Here is a 23,143-nt window from a genome sequence, read left to right on the forward strand (position 1 = left end):
GGGCTTCACTGTGCCCTGGTGCAGGCCCCTGGTGTTGGCTGCTCCTGAACTGGGGTGAGTGCAGACAAGCGGAGCCCCAGGTAGCGCAGAGCACTGCACTCACCCTGGCCCCAGGAGTGGCTAACACCAGCTGCCTGTAGCAGCTGGGCTGCACCATGCCCTGGTGCAGTCAGTTGCTGTCAGCTGCTCCAGGGGCCGCTCCAGCACGGGCTGGGGTGTGTGTGAACAAGTGAAGCACTGGGTGGCACGGGACACAGCACTCACCCCAGGCCTGGAAGCAGCCAACACTCACCCCAGCCTGTGCCAGAGCGGCCCTGGGAGCAACTGATACCCAGTGCAGCCCAGCAGCTGCAGGCCGCTGGTGTCAGCCGCTCCAGGGGTTGCTGCAGCTGGGGTGAGTGGGGACCGACACAGTCCTAGGGGGCTCGGTGCACGGTGCAGCTCAGCTTCTACAGGCAGCTGGTGTTGACTGCTCCCAGGGCTGGGATGATTGCCACGCCCTGCACCGTCCAGGGCTCGACTTATTCACACTCACCCGAGCCCATGCTGGAGTAGCCCCAGGAGCAGCTGACACCAGCTGCCTGTACCAGGGCACGGTGCAGTCCAGAGGCTACAGGCAACTGGCATCGGCTGCTCCCGGGGCTACTGCAGCAGGAGCTGGAGTGAGTGGGGACCAGCAGAGCCCCACAGGGTCCAGGGCACAGTGCAGCCCAGCTGCTACAGGCAGCTAGTGTTGGCTGCTCCTAGAGCTGGGGTGAGTGCCATGCCCCACACTGCCTGGGCCTCCATTTCTCCGCACTCACCCCAGCCCATACTGCAGTGGCCCTGGGAGCAGCTGACACCAGCAGCCTGCACCAGGGCATGGTGCAGCCTAGGAGCAGAGGTAAGTGCAGATAAGTGGAGCTTAGGTACAGAGGGACAGGCAGAGCACATTGCCAGCTGCTCCCGAGGCTGCTGCAGCCGGGGCTGGAGTGAGTGGGGCCATGGCCCTATCTCCTCCCCCCACAAACTTACCTGCTGGGGGGGGGGGGTGCATCTATGCTGATCACATAAGAGTATATTTAACTTGCATGTAACAAATAATGGGTCTATATACGCTCATCGCATAAGAGCGAATTTGCATATAAAGAACCAGCATAAATCGAGGGAAACCTGTATTCTGGAAAAATGTAGATTTCTTACTCTTTCTATACAGTACCATCACTTGGAAAGCAGCACAGTTATTGAGTATCAAGTGCAGAATTTTGCAAAGCATGAACCTTAATACCCTCTATAGAAACCTTTTAAAGCTTTGCTTTCAATAAAGGGAAGTCCTTGAACAAGAGCCCTTCCTTTCTGTGTTGATCATCTAGGATAAGATGTGTTGCAGCAGGTAAGAGCCTCAAAGGTCACCTAGACCCAAGTGATCAAGGTCTTCAAAATAAACAGAGAAGGCACATTATAACCTCCCTTTTTTGTATTACTCTTGGAATAAATAGAATGGATTTTTATCTATTAGTCATTTCCACTACAAACATATGTGGCTCAGATATTTCTGAAAGGAATAAAATAATTAAGATTGGCTGTATGAAATCTGAGACTTTGTTTATACAGGATAACCTATTCTTAGGGCCTTTTATTTTCATACTTCAAAGTTAAGAAGAATAGATCCTTTTCGTGAAAGCTGGCTTTCATACAAGCAGTGTTCTAACTTAAAAAGAATAACTGCACTTTTTAGTGATCAACATATTTCTGAAATTTTCCAAGAGCACAATATTAATTCTTCCTGTATAAAATTTGTGATTTTGAGAGTTCATAAAAATACCAAAAATATATTTTATCATAAAAGTTGAATTATCCCACCTAGTAAAGGCAAGTCTTTTAGATATGTGTTGATCTAGGATCAGAAAGAGTCTTTGAGAGCATTTTTTTTATATTTATTCATCCTTTTTTCAACTGGTCAGTTAGGATGCTTAAACCTAAGTATATTAAAATCTTAACTGATCTTATACCTATTAGAAAATCAAATTACAGTTGAGAGAGCTTTTCTCCTTCCTGTAAGCCAGGGGTGGGCAAAATGCGGTCCTCGGGCCACATGCGGCCCACCAGGCCATTCTGTCTGGCCTGTGGGACCCCTAAAATGTTAGAAAATTAATATTTATCTGCCCCTGGCTGCCTGTCATGTGGCCCTTGATGCCTTGTCAAAACTTGGTAAGCGACCCTCCACCCAAAATAATTGCCCACCCCTGCTGTAAGCATTTACTCCACAAGAAAAATGGTCCCATTACCAGCAGAATAAGAAATGTTCCTAGAGTCTCATATTTGTTAGACATAGCAAATATTCTGAAGAGACTTAAATCAGACTGGTACTGCAGCCATTGTGTTCTGGCCAAATTTCAGTTTGTGGTGTTGTTTCTCTCCCCTCTAACCTTCATCTCCAAATGAAGAAACAAATATTTGGATTTTAGTGACAGATTAAATAACTATACATAGGGACCAGGTCTGAACCTAAAGGCTACCTAGGTGGTGTCACAAGGGGCTGAGGAAGAATCCTTCTGTATAGGAATATAGAAAAAGTCAGGAAAGTCACTTGATAAATATAATCTCAGATATTATTTGTAGCCTCAAGAAGTATATGAACAGAAAAATAAATAAATAAAAAAACCCCCAAAAAGTAGATCAGGACAAAGACCTAAAAGCCAAACGACCCTACATTGTCAACCTTGGCTCCAAATCTGACCGTTGTAGCTCATGCCCAATTCCTATAAAAATATAATACTTATATCTATAATTATTTCTGATTATACATCCCCAATTATATTGGAATTCTTCATAGCTAGGGCTGAAGAAGTGAGTGAGATGATATAAAAAGAGGTTCCTTAATAAAGAGAAAAATTGGTGGTTTTTCTGCCCCAAAACTAAGCTCTAAATCAGGGGGTGGGCAAAATATGGCCTGCAGGCCAGATACGGCCTACGGAGGGTCTTTGTCAGGCCCCTGGTGGATCCCTTGGTCTCGCCTGACCCATGCATTGTCCAACTGTGGCACTTCCTGCTTCTGCTAACTGTTTGAAGAAAGTCTCATCCACTGCTTCCTCCTGGCATGGTAGTTTATGGCAGGGCCCCATGATGAAATCACCCTTGTTGCTTTCCCCTCTGTCCCTAACCCAGAGAGTCTCAACACGCCTATCTCCAGCTTCATACTGGAGCTCTGAGCATTCATATGGCTCTTTTACATGAAGCGCAACTCCTCTTCTTCTCCCCTCCCTGTCCTTCCTGAACACCCATTCATGACAGTGCTCCAGTCATGCGACCTATCCCACAAGTCTGTTATTCCAGTCATGTCATAGTTCCTTGACTGTGCAAGGACTTCCAATTGTTCCTGCTCGTTTCCCAGGCTCCATGCATTTGTGTACAGGCACCTGTGGTAACTAGTTGATTGTCCTGATTTCTCAGAAAGTATGAGAGCACCTCCCCTGTTGCCCCATCCTTCCTGCTCTTCTTCCAGGTCTCCCGCTTCCCCACTTACCTCAGGGCTTTGGTCTCCATCCTTAGGCAAGCCTAGTTTAAAACACTTCTCACTTGATTAGTGAGCCTGTCTGCCACGACGCTCTTTCCTCTCTTCATCAGGTGGATCCCATCTCTTTCCAGCAATCCTTCTTCTTGGAACAACATCCCAGGGTCGAAGAAGCCAAAGCCCTGCTGGCGACATGACTTACGCAGCCAGGCATTGATCTGCAGGATGCATCTGCTCTTGCCCAGGCCTTTCCCTTGACCAGAAGGATTAATGAGAACACAAACTGACCTTTAGACTCCCTCACCCTTGCACCCAGAGCCCTATAGTCACTTTTGATCTGCTCAGGGTCTTCCCTGGCAGTACCATTGGTGCCCACGTGGTTGAGAAGCATGGAGTAGATGAACATCGGTTGTCCTTTCATGACATTTCAGATCCAGTATCTGGGCAAGCTGTAGCAGACCTCCCAAGACAACAGGTCAGGTCGACAGATGGCTTTCTCCATCCCTGGTGGAAGTGAATCTCCAACCATTGCTACCCATTGCTTCTTGGTGGCAGTCATCTTGATCCTTCCGACCTTGGTTGGGCCTGCCCTGTCTTCCTCCACCACTGGAATGTGCTCCTCCCTCTCTGCTGCTAGGGCTGCATATCTATTCTCCAGATGAATGACTGCAGGTGGAGGTGAAGATTTCTGCATGCTGCCAGAAGTCGCAAGCCTCCAGCTTCCACCCTCTTGGGTGTCCATGTCCTCTCTCTTCTCTAGCGCTGCATCTGGCATTTCTTCCGCCACAGTCCTGGAGGACTCCTCCAGCCCTGAATCAATGAATGCCTCATGGCAGAGGATGCTTCAGGGCCTCACCATGTTCTCCCACAATTCTCTTGCCTGTTCCCTCAGAGACACCACTAGGAGGCACCACTTGCACCACAGGCACCCCCAATCTGGCTGTCACTGGAAAGAACCTTCAAGCTGCAGTCCCCACAATGGTGAGTGGTCCTGCCTGGACAGAAGCCTCACAGGTGCAAGCAGAGGCAGTGGCAGTGGCTCTGGCATTGCGACGTCCTCCAGCCATTTCCCTGTGTCTCTTAATATGTATTCTCTCTCTTACTGCTCTTCTTCCAAGCAGACCTCCCCTAATGAACTCGCCTGGAAGCTGGTCTGTTGCTCATTGGCCCGAAAGGGTTCCTTTTATTTCTGCTTCCTCATACCAAGCTGAAAGACTTGCCCCTCAAAAAGCTGGGGAGTGCCCACCAACTTGACTAGGAACTGGCCTGAAAACTGCTTTACCCTGTTTGCAGCCCCTGTTCACTGGCTCCCTGGTCTCCTGGGCTGTCTCCTTTTATACCCTGCTGGGCCTGGACTGGCTCTGTCCCCTCGTTAAGGCTTCTGTCAGGCCAAGCAGCAATCACTCAGCAATCAGTGGTCACTCAGCAGTCAGCAATCACTCCCAGCTTCATGCCCCAAACACACACAGCCGACCAAGCAAACGTTCAGCAAATCAAAGGCACAAGCAGCTTTTGTGTGTGTGTGTGTGTGTGACCATTTTCTGCCCTGATCTGAACTCTGTACAATCTCAAAGAATGAATTTTATTTGTACTTTACAAATATGGGTCCTAACTAAACTGAAGGACTTTACAGTGCCCAGGGACAAGTGCAATGGTGCCATTAGAGGAGCAAAGGATGACAACCAAGTAGCTGACAGGAAGAGAATTTTAGATTTTAAAAGATGGTTGTCTCATTAAAATATATTTAACTTCAGTGTTTAACATTTTGAGTAATGACCATAGAATCCCCCCAGCAAAAACAGGGAAAATAGGATATACCTTTTAAAAAAAAAAGTGAGCATTTTTCTTGCAAGCAATAAAAAATAAAGACAAGAAAACAACCTTTTAGTTTTTCTGGGTGCATCATAAAGAAGGAAAAAGGGCACAAGCCCAATATCTTTTAATAATAATTTGCAGGCATCTATTAAATTTGCTTTCCATTAATCATTCTCATAGAAATGTGACCTAAGTTCTTGGTTAAGTCCATCCAATTAGGAAGCAACAGCAAGGTTGTATTATTACTCATTGACCAATCACATTTGAAGAATCAGTTACTACTTTGAAATGTCAATTTTTTTATACATACACTAGGGAGTAAACAGAATTCCTGAGAATGTTGTATCATTTTAAATAATGAATTAATTTGCCAAAATAGTGTGTTCACTGATATTGCAGAAACAAAAAAAAATTTGTTGAATAAATTATGTGTTATGAATTATTTGCACAGCTGTACTTATTACCATGCAGACAGGTATGCCCTTTGCAACCTCTGCTAAGGAAAAAGTATATTTTAAAAGCATTCACAAAAACTTACTATAAAAACCCAAGATTTGATGCCTCTGAATTCCTCCTGGGAGCCCTAAAGGTCAGATGCTGCAGCTCCACAGACCAGAGCCAACCTGTGGGCAGAATATTTGACAGTCCTGCTTTAAAAGATTCTTAGACTTAGAAAACTCAATATATTATCTTAACTAAGAGAATGATCCAATGAACAAACTGACCTTCTGCCCCATAATTCTTGTCCCCAAGACCCTGTGCTGAAGTCTGATTTACACAGTCTAATCCAACAGTCTGTCAGCACCCATCCTTCCTGTCTTGCAGTGGCTCAACCTAAATTATTTCCTGCTTCTTTTCCTAGCCTTTCCAATCTTCTGTTTCAGAATTCATCAGCGTTTTGGAGTCCATATTTCCAATGTCATCCAGTTTTCTAGGTCTAAGAACCTTCCAAGCTCAGATTATCAAAAGGGAATGGTTTGCTTCATTTTGTTGAAATGATCCTAACCATAGATTTATCAGTTTTATCGAGTTTGCAGGTAGGCTTTGTATCTTTCAGAGAAGGTTTGGGTTTTATAGGAGCATAGGATTTGAAGAGGCCTCCAAGGCCATCAAGCCCAGTCCCCTGCATATGCAGGCAACTGTTTACATAAGCATTCTAGTAAAACATCACTTCAAACTCTCACACCTACCTACTGGGTACACACCCATGTATGCCAAGGGCATTTTACAGCAGGGGTGGCCAACATGTGGCATCAGTAGCCTGTGTGTGTGGCACATGGCAGATTGGGAAGGGGATACCTAGCACAGTGCCAGATAAGGGAGGAAGCAGAAAACAGCAGCAAATTGGGCTGGGAGCAGAAAACAGAGCAGCAGAAGATGCAGAAGAAGGGGGTTGGAGTAGCATTTGGGAAGGTGTGGAGCTTATTTGTGGCATGCTTGCCAAAAAAGTTCTATCTCCACTGGCATATAGTATCCCATAAGTAAAAGTTGGGGAGACAAGATTACTATTAATGCCCTGACACTGCAGTAGCACAGATATCATTGGTTAATACAGGGCTGTCCATCTATAGCCAACCCAGCTGCCTTCTCCCACCGTCCTCTGCTCCCCTTGCTTTCCTGTCACAGCAGTGGCAGCTGGGTTCTGCAGGTCTCCCCTCAGTCCTCCAGCATAGCACCTGGGTCAAGGGGAAGGGAAGGCTACATGTGTGGCAGGGAGGGAACTTGGTTCTGGGGTCATGCGACATGCAGCCCATGGCTTCACAGAAGCTGGACAGTTGATATATGCACATAGGTTTACAGGAAAAGGATGGAGTCCTACGTATCAGGAACCTCACAATATTTTGAGGTGTTTGTGGAGTGTCGTGCATGCTTTTTTAATTTTGTTTTACTAATCTGGTTTGTGGGATCTCATTAAAAAAACACGTTATACCATATTAATTTGTCATTTTTATCATTGTGTGGATTATGTTATGCTGCCCATATGTATTTTTATGATATCATGGTTTAGTGAAAGAAACTCAGGAATGCATACCTAAGAAAAAGGGCGGAGGCAAAACTGCTATGTATCTCTTGCCATTGTATTACTAGGACATGAACAACTGCCAGTCCTAAACACAGGCAGAAGAGGCTATTGTTGGGATGGGCAGCCAAGGGATTGCCTTCCTGTAATGTGAAAATCAACCCCACAACAGTGGAAGAGTCCCAGAGAAATAGGTAGAGGAAATCCAGATGCTCCAGGAAGAAAAGAAATGTCTAGAGGATTCTGAGACTCACCCACAATAGAGATAGGGCTAGCTTGGAGGTATTTAGAGGTAATCTATGAGAGAGTCATGGTCTTTGAATTATTCCAGACTTTGTGAGAGTCTTAAATCCCCAGTGGTCAGGGCTGGCAGGATCAGCAGGAAGAATGATTGCTGAAAATACTGGCAAGACTCTGAAGGATTAGGTTGTAGCCAGATGAGGATGAGAAACTACTTGTCATTTTGTTCTCTCTTCAAACTATATGGTCAGTTATTCTTGTACAATTCATTTCTCCTATATAATAAATCCTTTTATTGTTTGTTATTTTACTGCTTGCCTGTGGTAAAGTATGTGAAGGCAAGTAATATTCCAGGCTAGCACAGTCTGTGGAAAGGGGGACCTAAATTTCTTTCACAACCCAAACAGAAACTATTTGGGGTGACCAGAGAGATTCCTTTGCTGCAGCTGTGGGGTGCAGCGTGAGGGCAGCAGAACTGAGGCTTGTAGAGTTATCCTGGAGCAAACGTTCCTTGGGACAAGCAGCCAGGATAGTGGGGACAGATTTGGGACTACGGGGGTACCCCACAGATGGATTTGTGGCACTCTGCTGTAAAGCAAAGCAAAAACTTATAGTCTTGCTAGTCTGATCTAGAGGAAAAATTCGTTTTTGGCCCCAAGTCTGGTCATCAGTATGACCCCAAACAAAAAAGCAAGAAGGCCTTTTAGCCCAAAACCTCTCAGTTCTAAGTATTGGTGCGAGCACCAGGGCACTTGAATCAAAATCCCACCATTAGCTGTGGTCAGTCTCCAATGCTTCAGGGGGAGGCAAGCCCTCCTCCTCTCAGCCTCCAAAGGACAACAGCATTTATAAATTGAAAAAAAACAACAGCACCAGTTCTTCCCTTCTGTTTCTCTTTGTATGATCGTTGAAGTTTTGCTATGCATTCCAATATTCTTCTCAATATCTAACTTATCTAAACCTTGGCCATTCTCACTTTATTCCTCCGTTCTTCGATCACAGACAAAATATCTCTCCTTACTGATGAGTCCTTTTCTCTGTTGCTTGTAAATCCTCTGCTTATTCTAAAGAGCCTGTCTGAGTTGCTTATGTATCCATGCATGCCAAAGGCCTTCCCTCCCAATTTCTCCTCTTGTCTGCAATACAAATTTCTGATAATATTGGCATCTTGCTATAAAATATTTGCATACTTCTTTTACATGGAAGTACCTTAGCTGTCAAAGCCAGCCAGCCTTCTTAATTACTGTGGCATCTTATCCTAGGTCTAAGAACCTTGTTATAAGCCTTCGGCAGTGTTAAACTAAGCTGAGTTGACTCATGATCTCTTGATTCCACATTGTTAGTCACATCACACCTTCACTCTCAAATTTAAATAGAGCTGGGAAAGTAAACTTATATCTTTCCTTCTCACTTCTGAAACATTTTGAAGGCAGCATGCTATCATAATTTCTCACAACTTGAATTCCCTAAAAATTATGTTAAAAAAAAAAAATCAATCTTTGTGCTAGATTATACTTTCATGAGACAGAGGCATATATCAAATAAGACAAGTAGCTCCTTTTTTGAGTGCAGGAAGTTTTCAAATCCATAGTAGTGGCAAATTGCACAATTCACTTTTACATATATGCAGAAATTTTTAATGAAGTCACTCTTTTTACCACCGGTCCTTCTGCTGCTGCCCAGAATCAGGGCTGTTTCAGATCCTTAAATATCAAAATGAAGTAAAGGACAAGAAACATAAAAGTACAGCAAGTAAGAGGAAAGAGCTTTTAATACAAGTACTGACTGGAAACTGAAACTTTCCACACATAGTCAAAATATTCATTTGACAACTCTCACAGAATAGTGTAACGTTGTAAAGCTTTTGGGATTAAAATCACCATGAGTTCCACCTCACAAAGAAAAATTAAAACAAAATTGAATGCACTGGTTTCAAAGCCTATGCCAAATTTGACTTTTAGATTTGTTTAAAAGTTTTTGGTTGCTTGTTCTGAAACCGTAGATCATCATTAAATCTTTAAAATGTTACCTTATGTATTCCTTCAGCATAAGCATGGTCATTGCACCAGGTACCAAGGTATCTCATATTTCACTGAGAATATCACTTAAGCTCTATCCCTTAGTATCTGATAGGTAAGTGTTGGTGGTACATTTAATATTTCTTATATGTTATAAAGAGCAACCATAAAGATTTTAATGAAAGCATTATCAGCAGGTCTACTTCTAATAGCCTGTGGTGATTTATTAGTTAATATTTCCTTGTCCATAGATCACATAGCTTATATAGTGGTTTTACATTCCCAGTTGACTGTAGGGAAACACAATAACAACCAAGAAAAATAAGGTAGATATTTTGGAAGAAGAAGGCTATCAGTGATCTTTCTGAAGTCTAGCGAGTAAAAGTGAACTCTATTAGTGAGTAAAAATGAGCTACCTTATAACTTTTGTTTTAAAATAAGTCTCTTCCTATAAGATCAACATTTTCTTCTAAAGAAATAGGGGTTTTTTACCTTTATAAAAATAATAGAAAAATATTTGATATTGGACTTTTATTGAAGCTTCATATAGCAAAGATGTGAGAGATTTTGTTAGATTTTTATTTAATATTGACAATTAATAAGCACGCAAAAAAGGCAGAGAAAATGTGTAATAAGCATGCAGTTGGCTTGTTGGTTGTAGCCATGTTGGTCTAAGGACATAGGCAGGCAAGGTTCCTTGGGTAGATGTGATATCTTTTATTAGACCAACTGAGTAGTTGGAAAAAAGTTCTAGGGAAACTTTTGGGTGCACTCACCCTTCTTCAGACATTGGGAGTCTCTGCTGGTCTGAGACTCCAAGGAATAAGAGAAGCTAAAAGTGTGGGAGGATATCAGTGAGAGTGTAAATAGGTAGAAGTTAGAAAAATAAAAGGTAAAGCAGGGGAGAAAAAAGGCCGAAGGGAAACACTACAGGGTAACAATACAAGGTAAAAAAAATGATGGACTCAACATCTGATTCACATGGTACCTGCCTGATCTGACCTCTTACAGTCTTCTTCCCACCCACCAACCCTTTTCTCCCCTCCCCTACTTTTCTGCCCTTTGTCTTCCTGATTTTCATCTATTTCCTTGCTCATTGATAGCCTTTTTTTACCTTGTAACACTACCACTGTAGTGTTTCCCTTTGGCCTTTTTTGTCCCTGCTTTCTACCCCCTCCCTTCCCTGCTTTACTGTGTATTTTTCTTATTTCTACCTATTTATATTTTCACTGACATCCTGTCATACTTTTAACTTCTCTCATTCCTGTTTTCCTGATCTCCAACTATTTCCTTTTTCACAGACAGCCTCTTTTCTACCTTGTATTGTATCACTGTACTGTCTTCCTTTGACCTTTTCTTTCCCCTCCCTTCCCTGCTTTACCTTTTTGTCTTTCTAATTGCTACTTATTTACATTCTCATGGACATCCTGCCACACTTTTAGCATCTCTCATTCCTCAGTCTCAGACCAGCAAAAACTCTCTATGCCTGAAGAAGGGTGACTGTGCTCCAAAAATTGCGAAGACCTTTTTTCCAGCTACTCATTTGGTCTAATAAAAGACATCACATCTACTCCAAGAACCTTGCCTGCCTAATATGCATACATGTACTCATATCTAGAATGCAGACGGAAGGAATTATTTTGGCTATTTTGATAGATGCTCCTTAATTTCTTTATCTCTATAAATTCTCTAGACTAGAGGGTGCCACTTGGTTTTGTGTATTTGAAGATTTTGATGGAAATCTTGATTTGAATTGCTTCTTTCCAGCTAATGGCAGAAGTATAGTTAGAGACTTTCAAAAGTCAAGTATTTTAAAGACCTAATACTAGATAAGCCTTAGGTTTCAAATTTATATTTTGTTTTATTATTTTGACTGAAAGCATTTGTCTGATTTAATTAATAAATTTATATAATATGACATAATTAATGATATTCTAAATTTTCAACAATATTTTCAAGGAGAGAAAATTTCCAAAGTTTGTAGCGAAAGAAATGGAGGGCATGTATATAGAAGAGTTGCGGTCTTCAGTGAATTTGTTAATGGCAAATTTGGAAAGTCTTCCAGTGTCTAAAGGTGGCCCAGAATTTAAATTGCAGAAGTTGAAGCGATCACAGAATTCAGCTTTCTTGGACATAGGTGATGAAAATGAGATTCAGCTGTCAAAATCTGATGTGGTTCTCTCATTCACACTAGAGGTAAGCAGTCTTTTTATATAACAATTGCTACCATTTTGAATGATTCTAGGATAGTTCTAATTTTTGGTTGCTTCCTCTTCCTTAGTCCCCATTATGTTTGGGGGTTACATTTTGTCTCCTAGATGATTAGGATTTTATCTGCAAATGTACGTACATTTTCTCTCAAACTGTGGGGTTCAGAATCACAACGATATTGTTAAGGTGAGTCTTGCTTATAATTATCAACCTAGTGCGAATCTCATACTGATTTATTAAATTTGTGTATATTTTCGCCAAATTAAGATGAAGGTTGTCTGATCAATTCCTTCATTTTTTTTTTTTTAATTTTTCAGTCCATTTTGGCTTTTGCATCCCATCATGTTCTTTGTTTCAGCCTACCTCCAGAGCTTGAGATTAAAAGAGAGAATTTCAAGTGTCCTTACCTCCTAATCTGTCTCATACTCTGGGACAATATCATCATGTTTATTTTTGTTTGATTTATTTTGGTAGTACAACTAGAGAGAGTCCATTCAGAAATCTACTCCCCTACTTCATAATTTTAATTCCTGTAAATCTGCCTCTACATATGTTGGAATATGGTTCCATTATTTGTTATGGATTCAAAGCATGGAAATTTATAAACAAATTATGCATTTTATGCATTGGTTTGTAAAATACACATTTGAAAGAAGAAAACTGTAGTTCAAAGTCTCCATATTTTTTAATTATAGCAGCAGTAAACAAATATTTTGAAACTTTTTCCTGAAAAATGTATTTTTCATAAGGCCACCACCTTCCTTCTTAACTCCCTAAAACCACTCAGGAAAAATGTAAGCTCCCAGTTGTGCAGCCTGATCCAGAGGATCACTGCCTCCATAACAAGCCAAACTGACTTCAGTAAGAAATCACAAGTGTAACTGCTTCCATGATCAGCAGGGATCCCAGTTTTCACTGACTAAAAAAAAAATGCAAAATTTTCTGAGTTAAAAAAAGCCCCCAAATTCACATTTTTCTGTAATTAAATGAAACACCCCGATAGATAGATAGATAGATTTCATAGACATTAGGGCTGGACGGGACCTTGCAAGATCATTGGGTCCAGCCCCCTGCCCCAGGGGCAGGAAGTCAGCTAGGGTCAAATGATCCCAGCAAGATAGGTATCCAAGTGTTTCTTAAAAGTATCCAGAGTGGGTGCTTGCACCATTTCTGGGGGGGGGTCTATTTCAGACTCTGGGAACTCAGATGGTAAAGAAGTTTTTTTCTTATGTCCAGTCTAAAACTGTCTTCCAGCAGTTTGTGACCATTAAACCTTGTCTTCCCTTGGGGTGCCTTGGTGAACAGACATTCTCCCAATTCCTGATGCACACCCTATATCTACTTATAGGCTGCAGCCAAATCCCCCCTGAGCCTTTGCTTCTCCAGGCTGAAGAGTCCCATGGCTCTCAGCCTCTCCTCATAATGCCTGTCCTCTTGTCCTCTAATCATGCGTCTCTTCTCTAGATCTATATATAGATATAGCTAGCTATATCTATAGATAGATAGCTAGATAGCTGTGTTTTAATCACTGTTTCTCCATGATTAAAACAAAATGCCACTCTCTCTCTTTAGCTTGCTCACGCTCTCTCTCTCTCATACAGACAGACATCTTTATCTATGTAGATATAGATATATACATACATACATGTACTCACATGCATGTATACCCACACACACATATATATGTGTGGGTTATGTGCGCATATATAGATTATATCTATATAGAGAGATGTATAGATAGATATAGATCAATATAGTTATATCTATATATAGATCTATATCTATACACACACTCATGTGTGTATATATATGTGTGTGTGTGTGTGTGTGGAGAGAGAGTGATGTTTTGTTTTAATCATGGAAAATTTTTTGGGGGGGTGTTAAATTAGAAAATTTTGGATTTTTTTTATCAGAGAAAACCAGGATCCCTGATGACCATTGCTTAAATATATTTATGCAAAAATTCATCCCAGGAAATACCAACCTCCCGTTTTGATGATGGTTGTGTGTAATAAGAGAGTGAAGAGTGTGTAGTTTTCAGTTAGTAGGGAGCTTCTTTTACATGTATTGCTTCTAAAGTGCCTTCAGGATATTGGAGAGATGCTTAAAATGGTGGACAAAGGTTCTGCTCAGAGTATGTTATTTTAAGGGTTCTTTTTAAACTTGTTTAATATACATTTTTTTAAATGGCATATGCTTCTAAGACCATTGTCCTTTTCTGAACCATGTATTATTTTAAGACATGTTTTGTGTTATTAAGGAAACAAGTAAGTGACCTTTGTATTAAGCTTCTCTGGAACTTCCCCTTGCAGCACCTTGTTTACAGTTCTATGTTTGAGCCTTGGAACCAAAAAAAAATCCTGTGTCATGTACCTGTAATCATAAGCATCCCCAGCACCTCATTTAAAAGGATTTATTATTTTTCTTGGAGAGGACAAAAAGTTTGAAAAGTTCAAAGTTTCCAAAGATTTTTATCTCCTATTAAGTTCCTAAGTGCTATATAGATCTATGGAGCAAAGCTACCCAGCACATCCACAGGTGGCGGATAGTGGAATGACCTTCAGGGAAGCTTAGCTGTAAAATAAGCAAGGGTAAGTCTGATGAATAAGCAGTTGGAGACCAAGCAGCAGCACCACCAGGATGTAATGAGGAAAGCAGATAGTGATGATTTCCCTCCTGAAAAACTACATGTATCCTTTGACAGTGCTGTTACATGGCAAGTACAGGTCCCCACTATAATAAGCCTGGCCAGCTCCCAGCCATGGGTCTACAACAGGGGCGGGCAATTATTTTGGGCAGAGGGCCGCTTAGCCAGTTTTGGCAGGCTGTCGAGGGCTGCATGGGTAGCCCCACCCCTTGACAGGTGCCCCACCCCTTGACAGCCCCACCCCTTGACAGGTGTCCCGCCCCCTGGTCACCATCTTGAGACCAACGTCCCAATGTCCTGGGACCAATGTCCCAGGGCCAGCACCAGTGGGGCCCAGAGCGGGGCACAGGCTGGCAGGGGTCTGTGAAGCTGGGCTGGGCTGCACCAGCAGGGAGGGGGGAGCTGGCCTGGCTCCATAGAGCCCATGCCAGCTGGAACCCCACGCTCCTGCCACCCTGCTCTGGGCCCCACTGGCACTGGCCCTGGTACACTGGTGTGGGCCCTGTGCTCCCACTGGTTCCCTGCCCGCTCACACCAAGTGCCCCCCAGCCCCGCAGTACAGGCGGGGGTCAGCACACAGCCCCGACCTCCTGTTCGCCGGCAGAGAAGAAGCTGGTGCTGAGCATGGGGAAAAGTGGTTCATTCCATGCCCCATGGATGGCGCTCTGCACTGCAGCCACTGGCAGCCTATGCGGGGTTGTCAGGAGCAGGCACAGGCAGCCTCATGTGGGCTACAGGTGGCTACAGTGCGGGGCACCGGCCATAGGGCAAGTGAGGGGCCACTTTTCCCCGCACTCAGCACCAGCTTGTAACCCGCCCCACTGTCAACCTGGCAGTGGGGCTGGGTTACAAGTTGGTGCTGAGCATGGGGGGGGGAGAAAGCATCCCATCCCCTGCCCCACGGATGGTGCCCCATGCTGCAGCCGCTCGCAGCCTGCCTGCAGCTGCCTGTGCCTGTTTTGGACAGCCCCCACATGGGCTGCGAGCGCCTGCAGCGTTGGGCCCTGGCCATGGGGCAGGCGAGGGACCACTTTTCTCTGTGCAGGGAAGGAGCCCAGGGAAAAGCTGAGCGTGGGGGAGAAGCGGCCCCTCTCCCCCCGACACCCGATGCCCCATGCTGCAGGTGCTCGGAGCCCACATGGGGCTGTCCGAAGTGGGCACAGGCAGGCTGTGAGCAGCTGCAGTGTAGGGCACTGGTCATGGGTGGGGAGGGGCCGCTTCCCCCCCCCCACGCGCTCCTTCCCTGCCCAGGGTCCCCCCCCCCCACTTACTTGAGCTTCCCGCTCTGGGGCAGTCACATGCTCCCACCCCAGAAACCCCGGCTGGGGCTTCCGGCTGGGGGGCGAGGCTGGGCGGGCCCCGCTGTTGTTGGAGCCCACCGGGCTTCCCCTGGGTCCTACTGTCCTTAGTTCCTGCCTTCCCTCCCCAGGCTCTGCAGCAGCCACCACCTCCCATGGGAGTCAATGGCTCTGCTGCCAGCAGTATGGCAGTGGCTGGGCTGGAAGTGCAGCTGCTGCTATTTTTGCACCTTTGGCTCCCCTCCCTCCTGTCATTTTTGACAGGAACCAAGGGCAGAGAAATATTAATTTTCTACATTTTGGGGGGGCCCCGCGGGCCAGATAGAATGGCCTCATGGGCCATATCCGGCCCATGGGCTGTATTTTGCCCATCCCTGGTCTACAAGGCCTCAGTGGTAGAGCAGGTGGAAGATGTTAGAATCTCAACAGCTACGAAGGTGAATGAAAGTTGCAGTGGAATGAGATCCCCGGTTTTCTTGGTCTCCTTGCCATTGGATCAAGGTCCCATTCTGTCAAGAGCCATGTGGAAGCTGATGTGCAGCAGCTTCTCCACAATAAAAGAAGCCACACGTAGGCATCTTCCATGAAAACAGCTTTTGCAGCAAAATCCTCAAGCCCTTCTGTGACCAGCTAATGGTGATGGGACCAGAATTGTGAGGTTTGGAAGCTCTTAGTCATGATCTGGCATGCAGTTACAAGGTCATCTAGCACTTGGACAAGACAGGAATGTAATTTGGCAGCTGTAACTGTGACTGAGCAGCCCTCTTCAGGATCCTTTCTGCTCGCCGCACATCGGGAGGGGGCTAGAAAAAGTGCCCTGTACATAGCCTGTCTAATACAATATTCTGTATTTCTTCCTGAACGGATAACTGCAGTCAGTGGGATCACCTTTACTGCAGTCAAAGCAAAGACATACCATCATGTTTGGTACCTGAAACATGAGGACCCTCATGGACAACCCTAATAGGGAATGCACAGAGCCACACTGCAGTCCTGGTGCAAGAACTCAAGTGACACAACTTTGGTTTAGCTACACTTGAGCAAGAGAATGGGAGAGTGGAAAATGGGCAACTCAAAGAGTATGGAGGCAGTGATACCTTCTTCTGGAAGGGTAAACAAGAGGGAGAACACCAACTTCCTGGAGTTGGTTTTGCCATTAAGAAAAAACTAATAAAACAACTTAATGAGTTTCCCCATTAGAATTAATGAGTGCCTAATGACTCCCACAGCGCTTTTGCACACAGCATTCTTATACCATCTCCCACAGCATTCTTGCAAGTAAGCTGAGGAAGTATGAATTGGATGAATAGATTGTAAGGTGGATAGAAAGCTGGCTGGATTGTTGGGCTCGGTGGGTAGTAATCAGTGGTTCAGTATCTAGCTGGCAGCTGGTATCAAGTGGAGTGCCCCAGGGGTCAGAACTGGGGCCGGTTTTGTTCAATATATTCATTAACAACCTGAAAAATGGGATGGATTGCACCCTCAACAAGTTTGAGGATGACACCAAGGTGGGGGGTATAGTAGATACACTGGAAAGTAGGACTAGGATTCAGAGTGACCTAGACAAATTGGAAGATTGAGCCAAAATAAATCTCATGAGGTTCAACAAGGACATGGGCAAAGTCCTGCACTTAGAATGGAACAATCCCATGCACCGCTACAGCCTGGGGACTGACTGGCTAAGCAGCAGCTCTTCAGAAAAGGATCTGGGGGAAGCTGGATATGAGTTGGCAGTGTCCCTTTGTTGCCAAGAAGACTAACAGTGTACTGGGCTGGATTATTAGGGGTGGTGCTAGCAGATTGAGGGAAGTAATTCTGCTCTATTTTCAACTGAGACCATATCTGGAGTACTGTGACAAGTTTTGAGCCCCCCCACTATAGAAAAGACGTGGACAAGTTGGAGAGAGTTCAGCAGAGATCAACAAAAATGGTTTGGGGACTGGGGCACATGATTTCTGAGGAGAGGATGAGAGACCTGGGTGTATTTAGTTTGGAGAAGAGAAGACTGAGAGGGGATTTCATAGCAGCCTTTAACTACCTGAATGGTTGTTTCGAAGAGGGTAGAGCTAGTCTTCTCAGTGGTGACAGATAACAGAATAAGGACCAATGGTCTCCAATTGCAGGAAGGGAGGTTTAGGTTGGATATTAGGAAAAAAACTTTCTTACTAGGAGGGTGGTGATACACTGTAATAAGTTACCTAGCGAGGTGGGAGAATCTCCATCTTTGGAGGTTTTAAGACCCAGCTTAACAAAACCCTGGCTAGAATGATTGGGAATGGTCCTGCTTTGAGCAGAGGGCAGGGACCTCCTGAGGTCCCTTCCAACCCTAATTTTCTATGATTCTGTAATTGTCCATCTTAAACTGGTGGAGAGCCAATATGCCAGTCATCAGTGCATATGCCCTGATTCCTGATGCTGCCGATGAAACCAAGGAGGAATTCTATGCCAACCTTGACCAGGTTCTTTCTGATGTTCTGGAGGGAGATGGACTTATTCTTCTCGGTGATTTCAGTGCCAGGGTCAGAAGGGACTTAAACCTCTGGAACGGAACCATTGGCAAGGAAGGAGTAGGAAGTTCAACTTCAGTGGCATCCTCCTCTTGACCAAATGCACAGAACATGGACTCACCATCACCAACATCCTGTTCCACCAGAAAAACAGGCACAAGACCTCATGGCAACACTCACAATCTAAGCATTAGCACCTGATTGAGTATGTCATTGTCCATGCCCAGGATCACAAAGATATCCACATCACCTGGGCTATGCTAGGGGCTGATGATTGCTGGACTGATCACCAACTTATCTGCTCAGTTACATCACTCAAACTGGCTCCCAAACCATGGCTGCAGCAGAATAAATGTCAACAGAAGATCAAGGTTGAAGGACTCAAGGATCCAAGAAAGAGAAACCTCTTCTACCAGCACCTCAATGAAAAACTGGTGAATTCCAATCAACAGCAATGGGAGAATGTCATCAGCATGTGCGGTTTCATAGCCCTCAAGGCCACCATCATCCACATCTATGAAGAGACCCTTGGATTCTCTCTTAGAAAACATCAAAATTTATTGGATGAAAATGACTAGGAGATCCAAGAGTTGACCGATTGCAAGTACAAGGCCTTTTATGCTTGGCAAAATGACACCAACTCCTAAGCAAAAGAAATTGTATCTCCCACAAGTCAAAGCAGAGGTCCAAAGGAGGACACACAAGATGAAGAACAAATGATGGGAAGACAAGGCTAAGGAGATTAAACATCTTGCTGACATCCACAATATGCACAATTTCTTCAGTGCCACCAAAGACCTCTATGGTCCAAGCATTCAAGGACCAACCCCCTTGAGACCTAAGGATGGAGGAGACTTGATCAAAGAAAGGATAGCTAATATGCCCATTGTAAAGAGCATTTTGAAGACCTTTTCAATCAAGACTCTGCTGTTGATGAGAATGTTATCAACTCCATCCTACAACACCCAGTCAGAGACGATCTCGGAATCCCTTCAACCCTTGATGAGGTGAAGAAAGCCATTGAGCAGATGGAGAACAGCAAGGCATCTGGAGTGGATGGAATCCCCCTGAAATCTTCAAGAAGGGAGAGGAGCTCACATCAGAGCGTTGTGCCTTCATTTTAAGGATCTGGAATGATGAGGAAATCCCCGATGAACTCAGGGATGCCATGATTGTAAAAATATTCAAGAAAAGGAGACAAGCCCAACTGTGGGAACTAAGGAGGGATCTGCTAGCTGTCCACCACAAGAAAAAGCATTGCAAGAACCCTCCTGAATGGTCTCCTTCCATTTGCTGAAGAGCTTCTCCCAGAATCTCATTGTGAGTTTAGGGCATCAAGAGGCACAACTGACATGAACTTCAGAACTCTCCAGTTCTAGGAGAAATGCCAGGAACAACATAAGCCTCTCTACATGGCTGCCTTTAACCTCACAAAAGCTTTTAACTTTCTTAGCTGAGAAATGTTGTGGAGGATCCTTCTGAAGTATGCATGACCACCAAAATTTGTCATGATTCTCTGCCAGCTCCATGACGGTATGCTTGTGGTGATTCTCAGTAATGGATCTATCACAGATCCCTTTGAGGTTAAAACAGGAGTTAAGCAAGGCTGCCTCATCGCTCCAACATTCTTCTCAATATTTCTAGACATGATGCTACATCTGAACACCAACAAGTTTCTAGTCATAGTGGAGTTAACTACTGCATGGATGGTAAGCTGCTTAACCTCAGCTGACCCCAAGCCAAAACCAAGACCACCCCAACCTCAATCATTGAGCTCCAGTATGCTGATAATGCTGTAGTGTGTGCTCGCTCAGGAGCAGACCTTCAGGCAATTGTCAACGTCTTTCCCAAGGTGTACAAGAAAATGGGACTGTCACTTAACATTCAGAAGACTAAGGTCTTTCACCAACAAGCTCTTAATGAACAGTCTCTAGCTCAATCCATGGTGAGACTCTGGAGAAGGTTGAGTATTTCACATACTTTGGAAGCCATCTCACAAAAGGCTGACATGAATGACTAAATCCAACATTGCATCAAATGTACAAGTGCAGCCTTTGGACACCTGAATAAATAGGTGTTCAAAGATCACAACATCAGATCTGAAACCAAGCTCATGGTTTATCAAGCAGTCATGATCCTCACCTTGCTGTATGGAGTTGAGGCATGGACAGCTTACAGGAAGCATAGAGTTGTTGGAGAAATACCATCAGCACTACCTGTGAAAGATCCTTTGAATCCAGTGGGAAGACAGATGCACTACCATTAGCATCCTCCTGCAAGCAAACATGAGCATGGAAATGATGATCATCCAACATTAAGTTGGTTGGGCTGGCCATGTCATCCAAATGTCTGACTCCAGACTCCAAAAGGAAGTTTTATTCTCTGAGTTCAGCTAAGGTGTATGCTCAAGCGGAGGGCAGAGAAAGCACTTCATGGATGTCCTCAAGGCTAGCTTAAAGAAATGTCAACTCGTAGGACACTGTCACTGAGGACCGCCCCAAGTGGAGGAAGAATCTGCTGCAGGGATCTCAGAACCTTGAAACCTCATGACGACAAGAGATGGAAAAGCTAGAGCAGGAGAAACAGTGTGCTGCAGACCAATTCCACATTCCAGCGCCACCCACCCCACATGGAAACATGACCAAGCTGCAGTAGAATCTGTTGATCCTGGATAAGCCTCATAAACCATCTTTGGACACACAGGTAAGACAATCATCATCAACTGAGATGGATTTCTGAAGGAAGAAGGATATTTAGACTGAGAAGACTGGATGAGTAGCTTGTACTACCTGTGCAAAATCCCAAGTATCTGAGGCTCACTGCACAAGAAAAAGGCGAGAGGTCAGAATTGCGAACAAAACAAATAAGGCATCAACAAAATGGAGGGAAATGAGTGGAAGGCTGCAGGAGGCACGTCAATTCATTTGAATGCAAAAATCTACAGAAGAGTGATAAGGCTAGTACTGTTGTATGGATCGGAGTGTTGTGCAATAAAGAAACCTCAGTTGTCCATGATAAGGGTGACAGATAAAGATGCTGAGTTGCATTTGTGGAATAGCAAGAACGATCATTTAAGAAATAAGATAGATAGGCAACAGGAAAAGGTGATACCAATACAGGAAAAACTGCATGTGAGCAGATTGGGATTCTTTGTGCATTTTCACAGAAGGCTTAAAGACTCTACAAGAATAAAGTTCAGGCCACGAGTCCAGGATTTGCATTTGAGAAGATACAGCGGTTTGTTGAAAATGAGGACTTGGAAAAACCCCCACTTAGTAGGAGATGAGTTCTGAAGAAAACTGGCTAATTTTCAGAAATGCAGACTGAAATTGCCTTTCTTGCTACTCAACGTTTTGGCAAATAGTTTCATAGTTGGTTTCATAGTTGGTAGGGTTGGAAGGGACCTGAGCAGATCATCAAGTCTGACCCCCTGCCATGGGCAGGAAAGAAGGAAAGCTGGGGTCAAACAACCCTAGCCAAGTGATTATCTAGCCTCCTTTTGAAGACCCCCGGGGTAGAAGCAAGCACCACTTTCCTTGGAAGCTGGTTCCAGATCCTATCCGCCCTCACTGTGAAGTAGTACCTCCTGATATCTAGCCTGAATCTACGCTTAGTCAACTTATGGCTGTTATTCCTTGTTACTCCCGGTAGTGCTCTGGGGAACAGGGACTCTCCCATCACCTGTTGGTCCCCCTTGGCCAGTTTGTAAACGGCCACCAGATCCCCCCTCAGCCTTCTCTTGTGGAGGCTGAAGAGGTTCAGATCCCGTAGCCTCCGCTCGTAAGGCCTGCCTTGCTGCCCCCTGATCATGTGGGTGGCCTACCACTGGACCCTCTCGATGCTGTCCACATGCCTCCTGAAGTGCGGCGCCCAGAACTGGACACAGTACTCCAAATTGGGCCTGACCAGTGTCGCATAGACGGGGAGGACCACTTCCTTGGACCTGCTCGTGATGCATCTGTGGATGCATGACAAGGTGCGATTAGCCTTTCTGACCGTGTCCTCGCATTGGCGGCCCATGTTCATTTTGGAATCAACAATGACACCAAGATCCTTTTCTGCCTCTGTGCTGACTAGAAGGGAGTTCTAGCCATTGTTTAAAGTTAATGTTGAAAATTTTGTCTTGTGCTTTTAGGTAGCCTCAGTTTTGGACTTGGAAGCAATAGGCATTTCTAAAGAATTGTTCTTTAGCATAGCTGAGAGAAAGTTTCAGTCCTTTGGAAAATTCTGATGTATGAGTAGGGCTATGTGAAACTTCGGGTGCTGATTCGATTCGGAGGAGATTCGGCCCGGTTCAGTGGCCGAATCTCCGAATCAAATCAGGGGACCAATGAAAAGGTCTGAATTGATTCAAAGGTCTCCGAATTGCTTTGGAGAACTTTGGTGATTTGGGCAGTCCCTGCCCACTGCAGCGGGGTGCTGGACCTGGGCTCTGAGCTAGTAAGTAAGGTGCAGTGGGGCTGGAGGAGGGGGGGGAGGGAACCATGGGGGGCTAGAGCAAATGGGGAGGGGACCATGGGGGGGACCTCTGCCAGGTCCCAAACCCTGCCTGCTCCCCCAGCCCCACCATGGCTGCCCCACCCGCCCCAGCTCCCAGTCCTTTAAAAAAAAAAAAAGCCCACAATCATGAGCTTCTGCCTGGTGGGAGGGTGATTCCTGCTGCCCCCCACTGTCCCACACCACATGGGGGGGCTCTACCATGAGCCCTAATGCCCCTGCTCCCCAGCTCCCCAGCCCCCTCCCCCCCCATGGCCTTGCCTGCCCCAACTCTGGCCTTTTAAGAAAAACAAACAAACAAAAAAACACTCTGTATTCACCAGCTGCTGCAGTGGCCTTGGGGTTTGGGGGGGTTCGTGCGAGCCCCCCCATACAGCATGGGTCAGTGGGGGGCAGC

The 23,143-nt window shown here is 44.8% G+C and overlaps 1 protein-coding gene across 8 annotated transcripts in view; it reads left to right on the forward strand.

Annotated features, from left to right (window-relative positions):
- The window catches only part of CADPS2 (calcium dependent secretion activator 2), a 630,383-nt gene that overhangs the window by 286,995 nt on the left and 320,245 nt on the right, over positions 1-23,143 (forward strand). For all 8 annotated transcript variants that reach the window (XM_059725932.1, XM_059725931.1, XM_059725930.1 and 5 more), the window contains one exon: positions 11,546-11,782. In XM_059725932.1, the coding sequence (XP_059581915.1) occupies positions 11,546-11,782 (237 nt within the window). The remainder of the gene's footprint in view (positions 1-11,545; positions 11,783-23,143) is intronic.

The sequence above is a fragment of the Alligator mississippiensis genome, chromosome 4, assembly GCF_030867095.1.
Source record: "Alligator mississippiensis isolate rAllMis1 chromosome 4, rAllMis1, whole genome shotgun sequence".
NCBI classification, from domain to species: domain Eukaryota; kingdom Metazoa; phylum Chordata; order Crocodylia; family Alligatoridae; genus Alligator; species Alligator mississippiensis.